The sequence below is a fragment of the Carassius auratus genome, chromosome 16, assembly GCF_003368295.1.
Source record: "Carassius auratus strain Wakin chromosome 16, ASM336829v1, whole genome shotgun sequence".
Lineage (NCBI taxonomy): Eukaryota > Metazoa > Chordata > Actinopteri > Cypriniformes > Cyprinidae > Carassius > Carassius auratus.
The window spans coordinates 9,656,521-9,675,529 of NC_039258.1; the positions used below are offsets into that span (position 1 = coordinate 9,656,521).

The 19,009-nt window shown below is 37.5% G+C and overlaps 2 protein-coding genes across 3 annotated transcripts; one reads left to right on the top strand and one right to left on the bottom strand.

The window, feature by feature from the left end:
• Positions 1-58: 58 nt before the first annotated feature.
• Positions 59-6,559, top strand: styk1b (serine/threonine/tyrosine kinase 1b). Of its 2 annotated transcripts, none has more exons than XM_026283903.1 (10): positions 59-299; positions 1,255-1,330; positions 1,439-1,612; positions 4,419-4,745; positions 4,834-5,015; positions 5,163-5,243; positions 5,418-5,626; positions 5,716-5,756; positions 5,883-5,979; positions 6,083-6,559. In XM_026283903.1, the coding sequence occupies exons 2-10, from the start codon at positions 1,273-1,275 to the stop codon at positions 6,276-6,278; spliced, it is 1,365 nt and encodes a 454-aa protein (XP_026139688.1). In that variant the 5' UTR covers positions 59-299; positions 1,255-1,272; the 3' UTR covers positions 6,279-6,559. The 2 variants fall into 2 exon arrangements, with proteins under 2 accessions (XP_026139688.1, XP_026139687.1); XM_026283902.1 differs by having other exon boundaries at positions 60-299; positions 1,272-1,330.
• Positions 6,560-7,251: 692 nt separating this feature from the next.
• On the bottom strand, positions 7,252-18,639 carry phc1 (polyhomeotic homolog 1). The gene is made up of 15 exons (XM_026283901.1): positions 18,423-18,639; positions 17,773-17,922; positions 17,526-17,636; positions 16,453-16,530; positions 16,143-16,286; positions 15,833-15,988; positions 14,390-14,474; positions 12,653-13,590; positions 12,434-12,572; positions 11,416-11,585; positions 11,176-11,248; positions 10,977-11,064; positions 10,678-10,849; positions 8,829-9,066; positions 7,252-8,739 (listed from the first exon to the last, which is right to left on the bottom strand). Exons 2-15 carry the CDS (start codon positions 17,890-17,892, stop codon positions 8,588-8,590), a joined length of 2,664 nt encoding a protein of 887 aa, XP_026139686.1. The 5' UTR covers positions 17,893-17,922; positions 18,423-18,639; the 3' UTR covers positions 7,252-8,587.
• Positions 18,640-19,009: the final 370 nt, after the last annotated feature.

The window sequence follows — 19,009 nt, forward strand, 5'->3', positions numbered from 1 at the left end:
AACAACAAGTGAAGAGACGGAGCACAGGTCAAAAGGGTGGAGCTAAGTCACCAACAAAGGTGCAACCTAGACAAATACAAGCAGGTTTAGTACAGTAAACCATAAAGAGGTTCTCTAGAAACAAGGAAGGAGACTACTAAAAGATACTAATGGCGCAGTAAAACATGGGACAGAGTGATATATTCTACAATAGGATATAATTTCCATTATGGAAAACTATCTGAATAGAGACAATCTAAAACACAAGGAAAGACTGAACATCAAGGAGTAAGACCACCTACAACCACAGAGTCCAGCAGGTAGGCCAAAACAGAAAAGTGAAGTACATGACTTTGTTTTGTTGTTTACAAGGCAGGCCTACTTGTGGAATTAGCTGTCAGATGATTTGATAATTTATTTTTTGTGAATTAGTTTGTATTATAAAGTGCACAGAACACATATGTTGATGTCAAAACATTTTTGATCAACTGAATATTTGCTGAATAAAAGTATTGGACCACTTTTAAATACATTAAGTTGAGATTTTTTGGCTATGTATAATACATCTCAGTTGCTTATGTGGGTTTGATAATGAACAATGCAGACAGACAGGTTGAGCATCATAATTCAAATAAAAAGGCTGTTCCGTGTATGCATCAGAAACAGAGATAATACAGTGACATTTTACTTAAATGTCTGAAAACACATTTAGCCACACTTATATACATTGAAAAAAAAACACATTTATCTAGTAGCACAACACAGCTGACAATTGCAGCCATGGACACACACAAAGTATAGCAAGTATTAGTCCTGTTGTACTGACATTTAGAATGTCACACCAGACTAGGTGTTCACTGTTTGTTCACAAATGAGTTCACCTCATATTACACATGGAACGTAAGTGTGTAGTGTAGTGCCTTGGAGATTATACTTACAAGGTACTCTCATGTACGGTACACACACATCATTTACTTAAGTACACAGTTAATATTTACATGTGACATCTATTTCCTAGTATTTTCCCCCTATTTTCTTTCTGGGATTATTTCCTGAAAAAATGATGATGTTGATGATGTTGACAAAGATGTGTATCTACAACCCAAAGCTTTATATGCTGATTAGAAACACTGATCATTTTACGCTGACCCAGAATTCAGCATGATGTTTCATACTGCCATTATAGAAGACTTCAAATCAACCTAAAAACACAGCACAATATTTTAGTAAACAAGTAAGCAATTCATTTTTAAAATCTCAAACATTTTAATTCAGATTCTGTCTCTGCGCAGGATGGCTACCCCTTCTAGTTCTGCGTTTTCTGAATGTAAAACTGGAGACACATTGTGTGGTGAGTAGATCATGTCTGTCGGATAAAACAAAAAGACATCATCACCATTAGACGAGTATGTCACACAAGTTGTAAGCAAAAATTGTGAAATGTGATTTGCTCCCTCAGAGATCCGTGTGTATGAACAGGAAGTGATAATCGTACCAGTGTTGTTTTTGATGAGTTTCTTGGTCACGCTGGTGTTTCTGCTGCTGCTGAAGTTCTGTCCTGAGAAGGTGGATCGTCTGCAACCCAGGTCCAGTCAAACAACCAGGACTAGGAGAAACTTGCAAGGCATTGATGGTGAGTGTCTACACACACACACACACATATACATATATATATATATATATATATATATATATATATATATATAGTGGGGGAATTATTTATTTGATCTCCTGCTGATTTTGTAAGTTTGCGCACTTAGAAAGAAATGAAGGGTCTGTCATATTTATGGCAGGTTTATTTTAATGGATAGACAGAGAATATCAACCAAAAAATCCAGAAAAAAAAACTAAAAGTATTTTTCCTTAGTACTTGATGCAGAAACCCTTGTTGGCATTTGTAGTTGGTCACCAGGTTTGCACAGGTCTTCTTTTTCTTGGCTGTCATTGGGCAACTCAAAGTTTCAGCTCTCTCCGCAGACTTTCTATGGGATTGAGGTCTGGAGACTGGTTAGGCCACTCCATGACCTTAATGTGCTTCTTCTTGAGCCACTCCTTTGTTGCCTTGGCAGTATGTTTCGGTTCATTGTTATGCTGAAAGACTCATCCATGACTCTTCTTCAGGGAAGGAGGTTCTTGTCCAAGATTTTACAGTACATGGCCACGCCCATTTGCCGCTCAATGCAGTGAAGTCATCCTATACCCTTAGCAGAAAAGAAGCCCCAGAGGATAATGCTTCCATCTCCGTGCTTGACTGTAGGGATGGTGTTCTTGGGGTCATAGTCAGTATTTCTCTCCCTCTAAACACAGTGAGTCGTGTTAATGCCAAAGAGCTCAATTTTGGTCTCAGCTGACCACAGCACTTTCTCCCAAGTCTTCTCTGAATCATTTAGATGTTCTCTGCAAACTTTAAACAGGTATGTACATGTGCCTTGCAAGCAATGCAGGATTTCAGTCCATAGTGTGTTACCAATGTTTTGCTTTGAGACGGTGGTCCCAACTGCCTTAAGATCATTAACATGCTCTTCTCATGTAGTTTTGGGGCTGATCCCTCACCTTTCTCTTGATCATCCTTACCCCATGAGGCAAGATCTTGCACAGAGCTCCAGACCGAAGCCAATTAATGGTTGATTTGTATTTCTTCCATTTTCGAATAATCGCACCAACAGTCCCTTATGCGGCAGTGACTTAGTGGTTCATGTAGGTTGTCTACAAACCGGAAGGTTGGTGGTTTGATCCCCAGCTCCACCTGACCAAGTGTTGAGGTGTCCTTGAGCAAGACACCTAACCCCAGCTGCTCCCGACGAGCTGGATGGCGCCTTGTATGGCAGACACCGCAGTCGGTGTGTGAATGAATGTGTGAATGGGTGAATGTGAGGCAAATTGTAAAGTGCTTTGGATGGCCATGTGGTCTGTTGAAAGCGCTATATAAATGCAGTCCATTTACCATATGAAAGGAAAATATGTTTACCAATATATTTCTTAAAATATATTGTGATATATTGTAATATATTATTTTCCCTTTTTATTTTCTAATATTTGATATATTTGAATACATTTAATAATATATTGATGATACATATATTATATAATATATTGCAAAATATAAAAATGATTGCCGCTTTCAATATATTGCAATATATTGGAAATAATAAATAAATATAAGAATATATGCCTAATATATTACATGATATTTTCCAATATACTGCAATATATTTTTGTTTCATAAGGGGTTGTCTCCTTCTGACCAAGCTTCTTGCTGATGGTCTTGTAGCCCATTCAAACCTTGTGCATCTACAATCTTGTCTCTGACATCCTTTGATAGCTCTTTGGTCTTGCCCATGGTGGTGGGAAAGGTTGGAATGGAAGATACAGATTGTGTGGACAGGTGTTTTATACACCCTACTGAGCTGAAGTTAGGAGTAACTTAAACTAAAAAAGTGCCAGGACTAATCTGTGTTCCACATGGGCACATAATCAATCTGTGGGAGCCAGAATTCTTGCTGGTCTGCAGGGAATCAAATACTTTTTTCACACACTGAAATGCAAATCAATTTCTAACCTTTATATGTTTTATATTATTTTTTGTTGATATTCTGTCTCTATCCGTTAAATAAACCTAACATAAAAATCACAGACCCTTCATTTCTTTGTAAGTGGGCATATATATATATATATATATATATATATATATATATATATATATATATAATTTTATTATGTATTTAAATGTTACTAAATGCAATTTGCTAAATGTATTAAATCAAAAAATTTGCATGTATTTTACATGTATGATGCATAGCAAAATTCATAGCATAATCACAAAAATGGATTTCCTTATTAATAACAAAAATAATGTCTGTATATAATAGAGGGATTAAATATAAGCTTTAGTGTTAAAAATAAATGTTGCATCTTAAATGCAAACCACTGTGCTTACGTTTCACTAGTTCACGCTTACATATAATTAGCTGAGGTATGGTATGCGTATTTGGCGTGCTGTCCGGGGAAGGGCTCCGAGCTCGGGAATTGCCCGAAACTAGAGTACCCCCCCTTCCCCGTATATTGTAAAGTGAACTTGAAGTGAGGAGATGGGGTGGAGGAGGGATGCTGATAAACCGTCAATGGATAGAGGTAAGTCAGCGATATTTATACTGTGGGATTGATTACTTGATTGTGGTCCACCTGTGATGATTAGGCTAAGTATCTGACGCGCTCCTCCCGAATCTTCATTGATAATTACATGTCATTGCAAGGGCTCAAGAATCACACCTCTTATCTACATTGAGACTGTTTTCACAAAATGGTTTTGATACTGACTTCAAATAAACAAACATGACATTTGGGCGATAATATATTTTAGGCATGCTGTTCTGTTTTTTCATACTTTAAGTCAATGAATCCCACCTTAACACTCTCTCTTTCTATCTCCCTATACATAGCTCCGCAGGGTCTGAATGCTCTTGAAGGTGAGCCCATAGCATTGGACACTACGTCTTACATGACGTTCAACCCAGTTCGAGACTCCTATAGAACTGAACATGCTTCGTTCAATCCCAACAATGTGGCCTTTACTGATGGCGGAGGCTCTTTTGGCGCCACAGCTTCAGCCTTCACAAAGCCCAGGGAAATTCCACGACAGCGACTTCCGGAGAACTTCAAAGGGGTGTCTCCTCTCCCAGTATCATACTCTCTAAAGTCAGACAGCTCCGTCTCAATCTACAGGGCTCGTATGGAAAACAGAAATGTGGTGCTGCGTGTACTTAAAGGTGCCCTGGTGATTCATGATATAGTCATAACATCTGACTGAGATCTTGACTTCCAGTTTCACTCACCTTTTTTTGTTCTCATACTCAGATTCAGCCAGTAGCCAGGAAAGTCAGTCATTCTTGGGCTTTGCGTCCTTCCTTTCTCAGTTAGGGCCCCATCCCTTCTTACCGGAGCTTCTGGGAGTTATATCCCTGCGAGCTCCTCTCATTACTGTTATTGAAGAGATGGAGAACAGAGATCTGCTCGGATTCCTCTGGAAGTGTAGACAGGTAAGAGGTTTGGCCAAGATGTTTTATAGCAGTGGTTCTCAATTGGTGGGAAACAGCCATACATAGGCCATGAGCCAATATTTTTATATCTCAAAGGTTGTGCATCTACATTTTGGTGCAAATTCTTTTGTTATTTGGTATTAACAGGATAATGTTGGACCAGACGGCATGTATCAAATGACAGAAAATAAGATCTTCACCATGGCTTCACATGTGTCCTCTGCACTGGTGAGCACAATATTGTTATCACCATATTTCTAATTGTCAAATCCAAGCATTTTGGTATTTGGCACTGTAAGCACTTGTTGGAACAAATATGATACAACTGACGGTATCGTGTGACATTTTGGTTCAGTTTCAAGGATAGAGATCCTCTGAGCTTTCTTGCTTCTTTCTCTGTAGGACTTTCTTCATAGCAAAGATCTTCTCCACTGCAACATCAAAGCTCACAGTGTGTTAGTCAGCAAGATGTGTACTGCAAAACTCTGGGGTTTGGGCGATTTGTTTGCAAGGACATCAGCAAGTGCTAATCACAGTGAAGATCCTGGAAGAAAAAAGTGGCAAGCTCCTGAGCTACTTGCCAAGAGACCAGCCACTCCAAAAAGTGATGTGTAAGTAAAAAGAACAATACGTGTTATCGGAGGAAAACAGCATTCATGTTTTCAGCTCAAATACATGTATTGCTTGATCTTTTTTGCAGTTGGTCATTCGGGCTGCTGCTGTATGAAATGGTGACTCTTGGTGAGTTTGCGGTCTGGTTCTTTTTGGGATGATTCAAGTTGACTGTATCTAGCTTATAATGATTAATAACACTCACCTTTAACTCCTCTCACTTCTTTTTGTTTATCCTATTCTTTATACTTTCAGGTGAGGTCCCCTTTGCTGAAATCCCTGCAAAGGAACTTCTACAGTATCATCAGCGAGGGAAAACCCTGAAGAAACCGAACAACTGCTCCAACTCACTGTAAATGCACCTTTAAAATTGTTGTTTTGTAAAATAATTATATTAACTGGTTATAAAGTGTGTATATTCAAAATAACCAACTGTTACTTCCGCTCTTCTCCAGTTATTCACTTATCAAAGCTTGCTGTCAGTGGAAGGAACATGACCGCCCCTCACTGGCTGAGGTCAGGCGTAAGCTCCAATCAGGAGAGAAGAGTGCCAATGACAGCAGTGTTATCCGTGTGCCTGGGCCAATCAATATTGAACAGTATCTGAAGGAAGCAGGTTATGAAGAATCCAACAACTACACTATTTTCTAAACTCCACATGCCTCTTCACAATACATCACACATATATAAATATATTATTTAGTGTTTAGTGTGGTGTAAACTGTTCATCTCCAGTGCTTCCTGCTGAGTGAATCGAGTGTTGACATTTAGAGAATGTTTACAGATATTATTCTTTATTGCAACACTGCCAAATTCTAGGATTTTGTTACCATGAATAAAATCCTGAATGAACTTTATAGTTAAGATATTTGAACCTGATGCTATTAAAAGGTGGAGTTTAAAGCAATAAACACTGAAATGTTTCAAACTTACTTGACTGATCTGATCAAGCTAAATTTAGCAATGCAATAGCCAGGTTAATGATGCAGCCTTGTTTAAAGACATATGGCAGGTTCATTTCCAATTTTAAATTAAACAAAAGATTTTATCTGTTCAACTCTTGGATATTTTAAACACCATTACAAGAGCAGAGTTGTTCAGAATCACAGTCATGCTGATATTCAAAGTACCAACACTGGGAGCGAGTATTAACTCTTACAGAACAGCATAATAAACAATGACTAAATGAATAACTCACTTTTATACACAGCATGGGCAGTCATTTGATCTATTTTTGCTCCACCAATGAAAATACTTCCGGCTGACAAGTCACAGCACAAGGCTGACACATTCATTTTCAGAAACATGACACTTGAAACAACATCTGCCACTGAATGAATCAATGTTTTGTACGAATCGGTTGAGTGAATGATCAAGTTGACTCTCTCCTAGTAACTTGTTGCCACCTACTGGCATTACGAGACACAGAGTCACTCAAAACACACTTCTACACTACACAGATTGATAACCCTTTTAGTTAAATTCAATAAAATAAATTAAAAAATAAATAAATAAAAAATCAAGATGCGCATTATCCATGGACAAAGCCATCAATGCATTTTAAAACAAGGCCCAGAAACCAATACTAATTTGCCAACCGGGAAATAAAGACTTGAGAAAAAACTGGTTGTGAATGGCGCAGCACCTTCTTTATTCATATTTAAGCATACACAGAAACTGAAAGCAAACAGCTTTCTTAGGAGTTCTCTCTCTCTCTCACTCTCTCATAAACATTTACACACTACCTCATCATACTGGTGCTGCAAGACTCTCAATTAAAGCTACTAATACTTGTCTATGAAGCTGGTAAACTGTACCCAAAAATAATGATGCTACTTTTCAATACAAATGAAAAGATTTCTACCATCTACTGTAGGACAAAAAAAAAAAAACATTTATTGTTCTAGATTCAGTTATCCAATCATTCCTTCAGTCTGTGATTTACAAAAAGAAACAAAAACTACTTCCATTCAGTAATACTGTGTAGTGAGAGCATACAGCCTCACTACCATTCTCTCACAGCCTCTGAACCATTAACAGCAGTGAATCAGGTATGTACACGCAGAAAGCTGCGGTATGAAAGCACTAATAGCTGCAATGACCATGTTTATAGTTTCATAGCAGACAGTTGTATAGTGTATGGGAATCTAATTGTATTAACTTCCTAAATCACACACTGAAGACAATCAACAATCCCTTAATCAACCAAAAACAACAGGCTTTCCAAACAAAAGTAGTGAAATGACACTCAAGTAGACTTTTTGGGGGAAAAATAAAGGAAGCCATGAAGGAAAATGCAGCTGTAAGAGGCAACATACTGTTTTTTTTTGTTTGTTTTTTAGAAAGGCAACTTATTCACATCTTTGACTCTGATAGTCAAAAGCACTACAGGTATAACATTGATTACTGTCTCTAAAGGCATTATCAATCATTCTTTGATTACTACTGTTTAACATAACTGACAAAACACAAAAGGACTACAGATTTACAGTGACATCTTCAAATCAGAGATGCGAAGCTCACATGCCCAGATATTATATATGTAGCACATTAAAATCCAGAATTGAGATGTATTATGTTTATCAAATCCTAACTAAATGATTCTGTCATTTATAGATTATACATTATTATCTTTGTGCTATGTTTTCATTTAGGATCACTCCCATTATTCTTTCTAGAACTTTTTGAAAACAGGACAAATCAAAGTGAGAACTAGTCAGTACCAATGTAGGCAACCTTAAACAAAAATACTACGGTAAATAATTCGCTTTAATAAGGCATCACTTCAGATGTCATTCATTGCAGCTCTTTCGCTGTTTTTCTATTTTTTCTTTTTTGGATTAATCTCTAGGTCAGACATAAAATCCTATGTCTTTTCGTGAGCATCAGTTTCAGTATCTACGGCTGGTGACAGAAGTATAAAACTCTAATCCTGCTATTTCTCTCTCTCCATCCCTCGTTCAATCCTTAAGGCTGTTGATAGAAGCACAGATTTTGAGGGCAGGACCGAGTTTGATGTTCATGGTGGACATAAGATGCTCTTCCTTTAGTAGCATGAGCGCTTGGCCATCAATTTCCTGCGACAGGAACTGGGATGCCAGATCCTCACAACCTGCAAGACATGGTGGGGTATATGATATAATATAGTAAATATACAGGTGGACACAAAGCATACATCCAGAGGAGGATCAGAACACTAACCTTGAAGAGAAGAGATGAACTGACACACTTCGTCCACACTCCAGTGAGCAGGGTTGCCAGATAGGAAGAGGTTCTCATCCACTGGGAGGTCACTTGGTGCTGTGTCATCCAACTGAGGGCCACAGTGGGTTTGTCTTGGGCATGAGAATGATGAGCTGGGAGAAAGTGACAAGTAGTCTTCCTCTTCCTCACCCTCACAGCTGGAAATGTCCTCAGAACGGCTTGATTCTGAACGACACTGCGAAAGAGAGAGAAAAACATTGATTAAAGCATATTCATAATAATATACATATTGGTGTTCCTGTAGCTCAATTGGTAGAACATTGCTTTGTCAAGCAAAGCTGTCAAGTAATTAGCGCAAAGTTGGGGGTTCGATTCCCCGGGAACACATGATAGGTAAAAATTGATAGCCTGAATGCACTGTAAGTTGCTTTGGATAAAAGCTTCTGCTAAATGCATAAATTTAAATTAAATTTAATTAAATTTTAAATAAGTGCTTTTTTAAGGTTTAATTTCCCCTTGGGTGACTTCATATCTACACTGCAGTTCAAATGTATTTTTTTTATGTTTCACTCTTATTCTCACAAACTTTGTAATTTGTTCTTGTGATGGCAAAGCTGAATTTCAGAAGGCTTTATTTTCTTTTATTTTCTAATATGCTGATTTGGTGCTAAATGAACATTTTTATTATTAAAAACTACGGCTGGTAATTTAATGCGTTAATTAGATTAATTATGGAGAAAAATAACACGTTTAAATTATTAACGCATTTAATGCACTTGCCCTGCCCAAGACCTATGTGGATCATCCTTCATTTCATACAGTCGATTGATGACTAATATGAGGCAGAGCAACAACTTACTGTGTGATGGAGCCTAGAGAATATCCCTAAAATTCAAGATATGGGGCAAAATTACCGTCTCATATTTACATCACATAGTTAAGAAATATAACACGAGAAGTAGGCTAAGTGCAATATCACAATGGTGTGTGACATCAAAGTACAGCGAGAGTGATTCAAAAGCACAAGGAGTCGTCTGCTCTCTAAAGCGCTTGCGGTTCTGTGATGTCACACACCGGTCAGTCTGATGGTGATGACCCGCTTTAAGCCTAATGATTCAACGAACCATTCAAAAAGAACCATTTACTTCACTCCTGAATGAATCAGTCATTTGAACGAATCTAATGAAAGAATAAATGACTCGATGACTTAATCATTAAAGCATTTACCACCACCTACTGGCAATTTTAGTTTATTATTTAGAATATCATTTCATTAAAGAAATAATGTAATATTTTCATAGTAATAATAATAAAATATGAAAATAAATTATTAAAGTTATAGTTCACCCAACCAAAAATGACAATTCTGTCAAAATTTACTCACTTACTAAAATTACTAAATCAATTTTATCAAACAAAATAGTTCTTGCTGAACCTTCTTTTTGTCATGTCTGTTTGATGCGTTGCACAACAATTCTGAATTATCTTTTGGGAGTAATTTCTACAAATTTGACGTGTGATTCATTTGATTAATTAGTGACCCCATCATGTAATTAATTCAATTATTAAAACAGTTGCTGTGCTGCTTAATATGTTTGAGGAAACCGTGATTCATTGATCTCAGGATCCTTTGAGGAATACAAAGTTTACAACAATGGCATTTTATTATAATATTTTGTAACATAGATGTCTTTATTGTCACTTTTTATAAACTATATGCATCCTTGCTGAATAAAAGTATTAATTAAAATTACTTAAAAATATTTCTGTTTTTTGATCGGTAGTGTATACATGATTTTAATTTGATTATCATATAATCAGGTTGCTGCAATGTCCATAATCTCACCTTGACAGAAAGATGATTGCCTGTTATTTTAGCACAGGCGATCTCAGAGCTGCTTCTGCGAGGACCCCTGCGTCTAGCAATAACATCCTGCACAACAGGACCCCCTGGTGGTCGTTCGACACCCTCAAGACCCCTACTAACACGGTAATGGTTACTACAGCTGACATTGTACCTGTTTGAAAAGCACATACTCATTCAGGTTAATTCATAATTAATTACATTTATTCAATATAATTTTTTGTATTATTAAAAATACATTTTAAGAATCCATTAATGATATGGGCTGATTTTGGTCTCACCTCTTAGCACAGGTTTTGGAACAGAAGCGCTTTGATCGTCTGAACTGGCTGGCAGGTGCAAATCTTAGACAGTATTCACACTTTAATTCTGAAAACGATATATATAGACACAGTGTGTAACAGACAGAGAGGATATAAATATATCTGAACAACTTTATTGTAGGACATTATTTTTCACAGCTTTGAAACAAAAACTGACTATCAGAGCGGATGTTCTCTGGATGTAGGATGGGTGGAACAGCCACAGGAAGTTCTTTCAATGGCCCAGTCACCTGTCAATCAGAAGGAACAATTAATGTGTTTTCTATTCCTCTCAGACGTCTGCTCCACTAATTAATGAGTGCCTTAACACTGGAATTTCTTTATTTTGTGGTCTGAAAAAATATAAATAAATGCATTTCCATGAAAAACTAGATTTGTATTTAGCAGATACACTCACAGGGAAAGGTTCGGCTCCCTCCTGGATAACGAAGCCCTCAATGAGGTGAGTGAGGACCTGAGGTTTGACCACAGCCTGTGGGACAGGTGCTCGATCACCCTGTCCTCCTCCACGAGAGAGAGGGAGAGAGAGAGAGAGAGTAGGAGGAGAGGAGAACGCTATCTCTGGGACTAAGCAACAAAGAGACAGGGAGAAACAGACGGTTTAGAAGAGCAAAAACATTCATACAAATGACAAGAATAAATAGTGCTTCAACTAGGGTTGCAAGAAGGCGGATAACTTCCAGAAGATTTCAGAAACATTCCAGAAATTTTGGAAACTTTCCAGCATTTTTGTGAATCTTCCAGGAATGTTTGGAAATTTTCCACTGCTTTGCAACCATAGATTCAACCGTGTTTACCGTTGAATCACTTAATTAATTATGAAAAATATGTGAGCTAAAAAAAAACAGTTTTAAATAACACTACAGTTATTTGACACTACCATTTTACTTATTACTTATCTTATCTAGATACATTTAATAATCATAGTAAAAACAGTAATAATGTAAAACATTTTTCCCAATATAAAATAATTTATTATTTCTTGATAATTTTTTAATTTATTTTAATATATTTTTAATGTAATTTATTCCTGTGATGGAAAAGAAACATTTATTTTTATTAATGCTGGACACAGTTAATGATAATGTTTTTTTTGGAAACCATGATACATTTTTCCAGGATTCTTTGATGAATTGAAAGTTCAAAGGAACTTGAATTGAAAGTCCAAGGGAGTATTTGTTTGGAATAGAAATAGTTAGTTACATTATAAATGTATTTACTCTTACTTTTTATCAAACTATTGAACCATTCCTTGGCACAATAAAAGTATTAATTTCTTTAAAAAAATAATTAAAAAATAAGTTACTGACCCCAAACCTTTATAAAATAGTGTATAGTTTATAAAAGAAGAAAGAAAAAAAATGTGCAATAAACACTGTGTTCCTGCAAACATAATGTTCCTGCCTATGGCCCACCTGTATCTAGTGAAGGAGCTGGTGAGAGAGGAGGAGCGGAGTCTTGCATTGACAAACTGGCATTGATGGCCTCGGCTGACATCTCATGGGGTAAATCTGATTCAGATTTCCTTTTTAATGGACCAATCCCAGGCTTCGTCTACAAGAGAAAGAAGATTGCATGAGTGCCACAGCATGGACAGACCACAGGGAAATACAGTTCACCCATTATCTACTAACCGGAGCTGGTCCAGACTGAATGAAAACGGAATCTCCAGAGTTATTCTGTCCATCCAACGAGTGTGTGACCGAAACAGGATGACCCTGACTCAACGCGGGGCTCTGATTGGTTTGCATCTGAGACATTGGGAGGGCACTTTGGGCTGTTTTAAGGCACATGCCAGCTCCACCCGTTTCCACAGCAGTCACCATTGTCAGAACATTGCTACCAGAGTTATTGACAGGCACGACAGCCGTAGCATCCTGCTGGGCACAACAGGTCCGAGCTTGGGCCACTGCTAAAGCCTGGGAGTTTCCTAGTGTGCTCTGCCTTGCTCCGACCAGCTGAACTGGGACATGAGGGTGATGGCCTCCCGTGGCCTGCCCATTGTTGGGTGGTGCTGGGAGAATGGGAGGTGGGTGACGAGGGGGCATCTGCACTGGTAGCCGATGCCCCTGAGCCGTTTTAGGTTGAATTGGCACATGCCCCGTTCCATGACCCAGTTTTTCAGTGCTCAGATTCACCCCCGTCTGCTGGAGTGGCTGCACCACCAATGTCTGGGCAGTCATGTTAGATTTGTTTGCTACCGTGCCCATTGGATAGCCTTGAGAAGATGTAGGAACATTGGAGGTGGGCACCAGGATGTGGGTAACGGTGGCTGTGGCAGCTGGTACTCCTCGAGCTTGGCACAAGCCAGATTGAGAAAGGAGGAGCTGGGAGAGAGGGAGCGAGGGGGAAGGCGAGGAAGTCGGAGGATTGGAGGGACCTCCTGCTTGCTGTGGGGTGACAGCAGATTGGTTCACGCCCTTCAAGTTGAGACCAGGCATGCTGGGATTGGTGGCGTTGGAGCAGCTTTGCAGTTTGGTGTTTGGGAGCGGTTGAGTCTGTGGTTGGATCTGCTGGGCTGACTGACCAATCTGCTGTGGTGTCTGAGTTTGCTGGTTAAGTGGGAATGAGCCTTGCAGATCAGAGAGAGATTAAAAAAAAAACTTGAGTTCATTTCATAGTCAGTGCAACTGGGAAATGATTGCAGCAGACATACAGTATACATACAAGGCGAAACAACAGGAAGTGACTGTGTACATGCATTCTTAAGACTTGTAAAATTTAACTTTTTATTTTCTGTGACATTTAGTAATAAATGTGTTCATATTTAAACTTGTCAGATAGATGACATGTTTTGCCATCTATGCTACTGTTTTCTTTTTTTCCTCAGACCAAAGTGTTTATGAATGTTGATGGCTTGGAGTTTCCTCTATATTAATAAGTGCATAATGTCCAGAAATTATTGCATATTTTCATTTTAAATAAAAATTGTTAATGTTTTAGAAAGAAGTATCTTAATGTTCACCAGGAATGCATTTATTTGATTACAAATATAGAAAAAACAGTAATATTGTAAATATTATCACAATTTAAAATAACTGAATCCTTTTTGGATTTACTCCTGTGAAGGCAAAGTGGAATTTTCAGCAGCCATGGTTATTAAATTTTTTTCAGGTTTCTTAACTTTCATAAAAAAATAAAATAAATTTAGTGACCCCTAAGCTTTTGAATGGGTGTATGTGAAAAATATATCAATTCATTATATTGTTTAAATAAAATAAAAATAAAAGAAGTTAGGTAAACTAAGACTACATTGTGATTTATACAATTAGAAATTGAAGTTAAAAAATAAAAAAATACTGTGTTGGAGCAGGGCAAGTGGAAATCTGAACTACTGGCTCGACTGGCCAAGCAGAATTTTTAATCCTCACCACTTGTCTCCTTCCTGTCTGCAAACTCTGTCTTCACAGTAGCCACCCTTGGAGTGGATACGCAACGCATTGCCAAGTTCTGCACCTAAAAAGAGACAGACAAAGGAAGTTATGCAAGAGGCAAAACAATGAAAAGTGTGAAAAGGAGAAGGATATACCACCATCACAATGAACAAAGAACTTAACATTCCAAACATACGAGACAAATTTCCACTGACAAACTGACAGTGAAAACCTATGTAACAGAATCACTAATTATTAAGAATATACACTGGCCCGTCCAAAAAAAAAGTCAAACACTCCGATATTTCATTGGACTGCCTTTAGCTTTGATTACAGCAAGCATTCGCCATGGCATCATTTCGATAAGCTTCTGCAGTGTAGCAACATTTATTCCTGGCCAGAGTTTAATACATTTTTTTCCAAGATCTTGTATTGATGATGGGAGAGTCAGACCGCTGTGCAAAGTCTTCTCCAGCACATCGCAAAGATTCTTAATGGGGTTAAGGTCTGACTCTGGACTCTGTGGTGACCAATCCATGTGTGAAAATAATGTTGCGTGCTCCATAAACCACTCTTTCACAGTTTGAGCCGATAGATCCTGGCATTGTCATCTTGGAAAATGCCCGTACCATCAGGGAAGAAAAAATTCATTGATGGAATAACCTGGTCATTCAGTATATTCAGGTAGTCAGCTGACCTAATTCTTTGGGCACATAACATAATCATCCATGCAGTAATTATCCAATGGGAGGATCCTACCTATTTGCTTAGTTAACTCCTGTGGTGATTTTTTTTTGTTTTGGATGGGCAGTGTATAACCATTAATAATATATCTGATGTTTCAAACTGCTGGAATACAGTGAAACTACAGCTAAAAAGTGAATACTGTTATTCTGGAAGAAAAAAGGAGGCTCATACATATAAACTAAGGCTTGGAGAGATGATTTCTACTTTACATTTGGAATAAATTTAGTAAAGTTTGAAGGGCAAATTTGAGCAGTGTGACAAAACCTGGCACCCTTTTCTCTTTTACCTTGATGGAAACCCTACAGACTAAGCCATCATTTGTTAATGTAATGTTTCAATATTTTTTCACCATACTTTACAATTTAATGTAAAAGGTCTTGTTAGGGATGGTTTGTGATGTGTTTTTTTCTCTCTTTTATAATTGCATTCTTTGTACACGTAACAGAGACGAAATATCTAATATTGCAATTCCATCTTCAAAATCTTTGTCTTATAATAAAAATTATTTGACAAAAAAAAAAAAAAAAAGGAATATATTTGATGATTAATATACAGAGGAAAAGACACAAAACCAAGCAACCTGGTCTCTTTGCACGGTGAAGTTGCTTAGGGAGTTGGATTCATCGCTTACTAGAGTGGCCCAGATTATGACACAGTCTAAAGTGTCAAGAAAAAAAACACCAAATGTCACACCTGATCATTGTCTGACTGGTTACTTGAGGATGTGGGAGCTGCTTCCTGTTGCTGCTGGGGCTGCTGTTGGGCAACCGTTGCCACAGCAGCTGTCGCTGTACCACCAGGCATGAAAATGAGCTGAGGGGTGAGAGGTGCCCTGAGAGAGCGGTTTACCTGTGGGTGGAAAGACCAGTCAAATTACACCCTTAGGAAAAGAGTAAGCTCGGATAAACATTACATGAATGGTCCCCAGGTGGAGCCTACAGAGCCATAAAAACATATATTAGCTCTTGGTCTGGATTTAAGTGCACTCTGACAAGACACTTACTCTCAGGTACATCTGACCCTGTCCACCCGAGTTTCCACCCAGCAAAACTGACTGGCTAAGGGCTGTTGAGGTTGCAGAGGTGGCAGGTCCCACTGGACGGGGGTTTGTCATGGTCCCTCCACCAGAAGTGGTACTTAAGTTGACCTAAAACAAGCACACAATAGATCAGCTCTAGCCTCTATTTAATAAAACATTCCAAAATGACTGTCAACAAGCGTAAGCATATTTTTACAAACAAAGAGTTTAAAGTGAGCATGGTTCTAATTTCTATCAGCCAGGCCACACATTTAATCGATGTAATAGCACTCACTGTGCACTGCGCTGAACTTGTAGCTTGAGAGACATTGTTACTGGGAGAGCTGGATTGACGACTGGCTGCAAGAGTTGCCTGAAAATATAGAAAGGAAATACCTCAGGGTGAAATACTGAAAGATAAGAATAACAGTACAGCACTTGCAATATATTTTGGTGTAAAATTAATATTACAACATTTATGAAAAAAAGTTTTTAATGAAAATATTAAGAATAACAGAAATTATACAAATTAGAATTTTTTTTTAGTGGTAACAATTTTACAAAAGAAATCCATAATAATAAATTACCATTGGCAAAAAATAATGGAAATTTTACAACTACAATGTAACTCCATGATAGCTATGAATTCATAAACACTTTGCTGAAAAACAATTACAATTAAATATGGTTATATACTGAAACAATGCTTATATACTGAATATAAGATATGTTAATTCAGATTTCAACACGTGTAAAACACAATCACGTACACTGCTCAAACATTTGGAGTCTGTAAGATATTTTTCTTATGTTTTTAAAAGAAGTCTTTTATGCCAAGGTTGAATTTATTTCATTAAAAACTGTAATATTGAAAAAAATATTGAGAAAATATTATCAAATTAAATTCTGTGATGCAAAGCTGAATATTCAGCAGCCATAACTTCACAGACTTCAGTGTCATATGATCCTTCAGAAATCATTATAATATGCTTATTTAGTGTTCAAGACACATTTCTTATGCTTGTTGAAAACAATTGCACTGCTTAGTATTTTTTTTTCCAGAATTCTTTGATAATTAGAAAGTTCAAAAGAACAGCACTTATTTGAAATAGGAATCATTTGTAAAATTCTAAGTCTTTACTGTCACTTTTGATCAATTGAATGTGCCCTTGCTGAATTATTATAAATTTCTGGGGGGGGGGATGAACATTAGTGTTATTAATGACCCAACCAGGTAAAAATGATGAACCCTCCAGTTAAAACACCAGGACTGAGATTTTAAATACAGATCAAATTTGTAAAGAAAATATGCATAATTAGGTTGTTTTTCCTCATCTTGCTTGATATTATTTACTGATTGTGTTTGACCTGTTGCACAGCAGCCAAGTTATGGAGTTGAGCGCTGTTGATCTGCTGCTGCAGCATCAGTTGCTGGAAGTACTGAGCTGCATTGGGCTGCCGCTGCAACGCCTGCAGTGCCTGAAACATTCAAGAGTAGACAACTGCATTTCCCACAATTCAAGACAAGTCACAGAGTGGCACTGACATGAATAAGTGATTTAAAGTACACTTCAGTTTGGCTTTTTGTGGACTTCGCAGTGGCTTTGTGACCCACCTGCACAGCTTGCCTTTCATACAGAGACATTTGAGCTATCTGAGGGGGGCGGGAGTTTCCCCCTGGCGCTGCGCTGCTATTGGCTGAGCTGGAGTTGGTCTGGTCTTCTCCTGCCTCCATGCTCACTGGATGGACGACCAGTCAATCAAACTTTGTAATAGAATACCAGAGAAAAAAATGCATCAACAAAAGCTTTAAAATAGTTTTTATGCTGTTTCATGAAAATGGATTAAAACAGCTAATTATAATCAAAACAACAGAGTAGCAGAACACTTTCGCACAGGTACACTTGTTAGAGCACTAAAGTCTGTTAAAACCCAACTAAAGTCTGTAAAATAACCCAACGATGTTAAGTAGTTTTAATGTATACAACATTAGTAATAAACAAATAAAGGTCACGGTTATCTGCGAGTGATGAATGGTCGAGGTTCTACTGCATTAGTTCTGTGCGATATTCACATATCAGCAAGTTGCGTTGCATACTAGACAAAATAACACCATGCACACTTATTTATTTTCACATGTGTACGAGCAGAAGCAATACACTGGGTGAAAATAGACCCCATGTCCACCCCCAGCATCTCTTTCGATGCTGCAAAAATGTTGGGCTAACTGGCGACTCCCAAAGTGCCAAACAGAAAGATTTTTACCTCTGCGACTGGCAATGTTTTTGCTTCCCTTTCTCGTAATAGAAACAACCAGCAGGAAACGTTGAGTCCACGGTGCTTATGATATCGATAATATAGTTAATATAGTGTTTATTTTTCGCTTTCGCGAGTATTGTTGGAATTCTTCTAACAACGGTGATTGTGATGAGGCTCAAAAAAATTGATGAAACCCCGCCCCCCGCACTGTTTACTATTCTTTTTCCGGCGCCAAAAATGACGTGAAAGATAGATGTCTTGCAGCGGTGTCATATAATTACACAATAAAAGTCCGTCCGTCAGTTTGTCTGTTTTGTCCGTCTGTACAATGAATAAATAAATACATATTTGCAATATATACACTAATACAGGTAAGAGATAACAAAAAATAAATGAAAAAAATCCAGCGAACGCCAAGCTCTTAAAATAATAATAATAATAATAATAATAATAATAATAATAATAATAATAATAATAATAATAATAATAATAATAATATATGAACACACACACACACACACACATATATTACGCAAATATTTTCTTTGTCTAAAATAAAAAAATAAAAATAAAATGAATTAAAATAAAATAAA

Excerpts from the sequence above, each read along its gene's own strand:
- styk1b (XM_026283903.1), top strand. The coding sequence starts at position 1,273 with ATGGCTACCCCTTCTAGTTCTGCGTTTTCTGAATGTAAAACTGGAGAC. Across the intron at positions 5,016-5,162 it reads TCCTCTGGAAGTGTAGACAG|GATAATGTTGGACCAGACGG; the intron begins GTAAGAGGTTTG and ends TGGTATTAACAG. Across the intron at positions 5,627-5,715 it reads GCCACTCCAAAAAGTGATGT|TTGGTCATTCGGGCTGCTGC; the intron begins GTAAGTAAAAAG and ends TCTTTTTTGCAG.
- phc1 (XM_026283901.1), bottom strand. The coding sequence starts at position 17,892 with ATGGAGGCAGGAGAAGACCAGACCAACTCCAGCTCAGCCAATAGCAGC. Across the intron at positions 14,475-15,832 it reads ACCAGTCAGACAATGATCAG|GTGCAGAACTTGGCAATGCG; the intron begins GTGTGACATTTG and ends GTCTCTTTTTAG. Across the intron at positions 11,586-12,433 it reads AGCTCCTTCACTAGATACAG|TCCCAGAGATAGCGTTCTCC; the intron begins GTGGGCCATAGG and ends TTTGTTGCTTAG.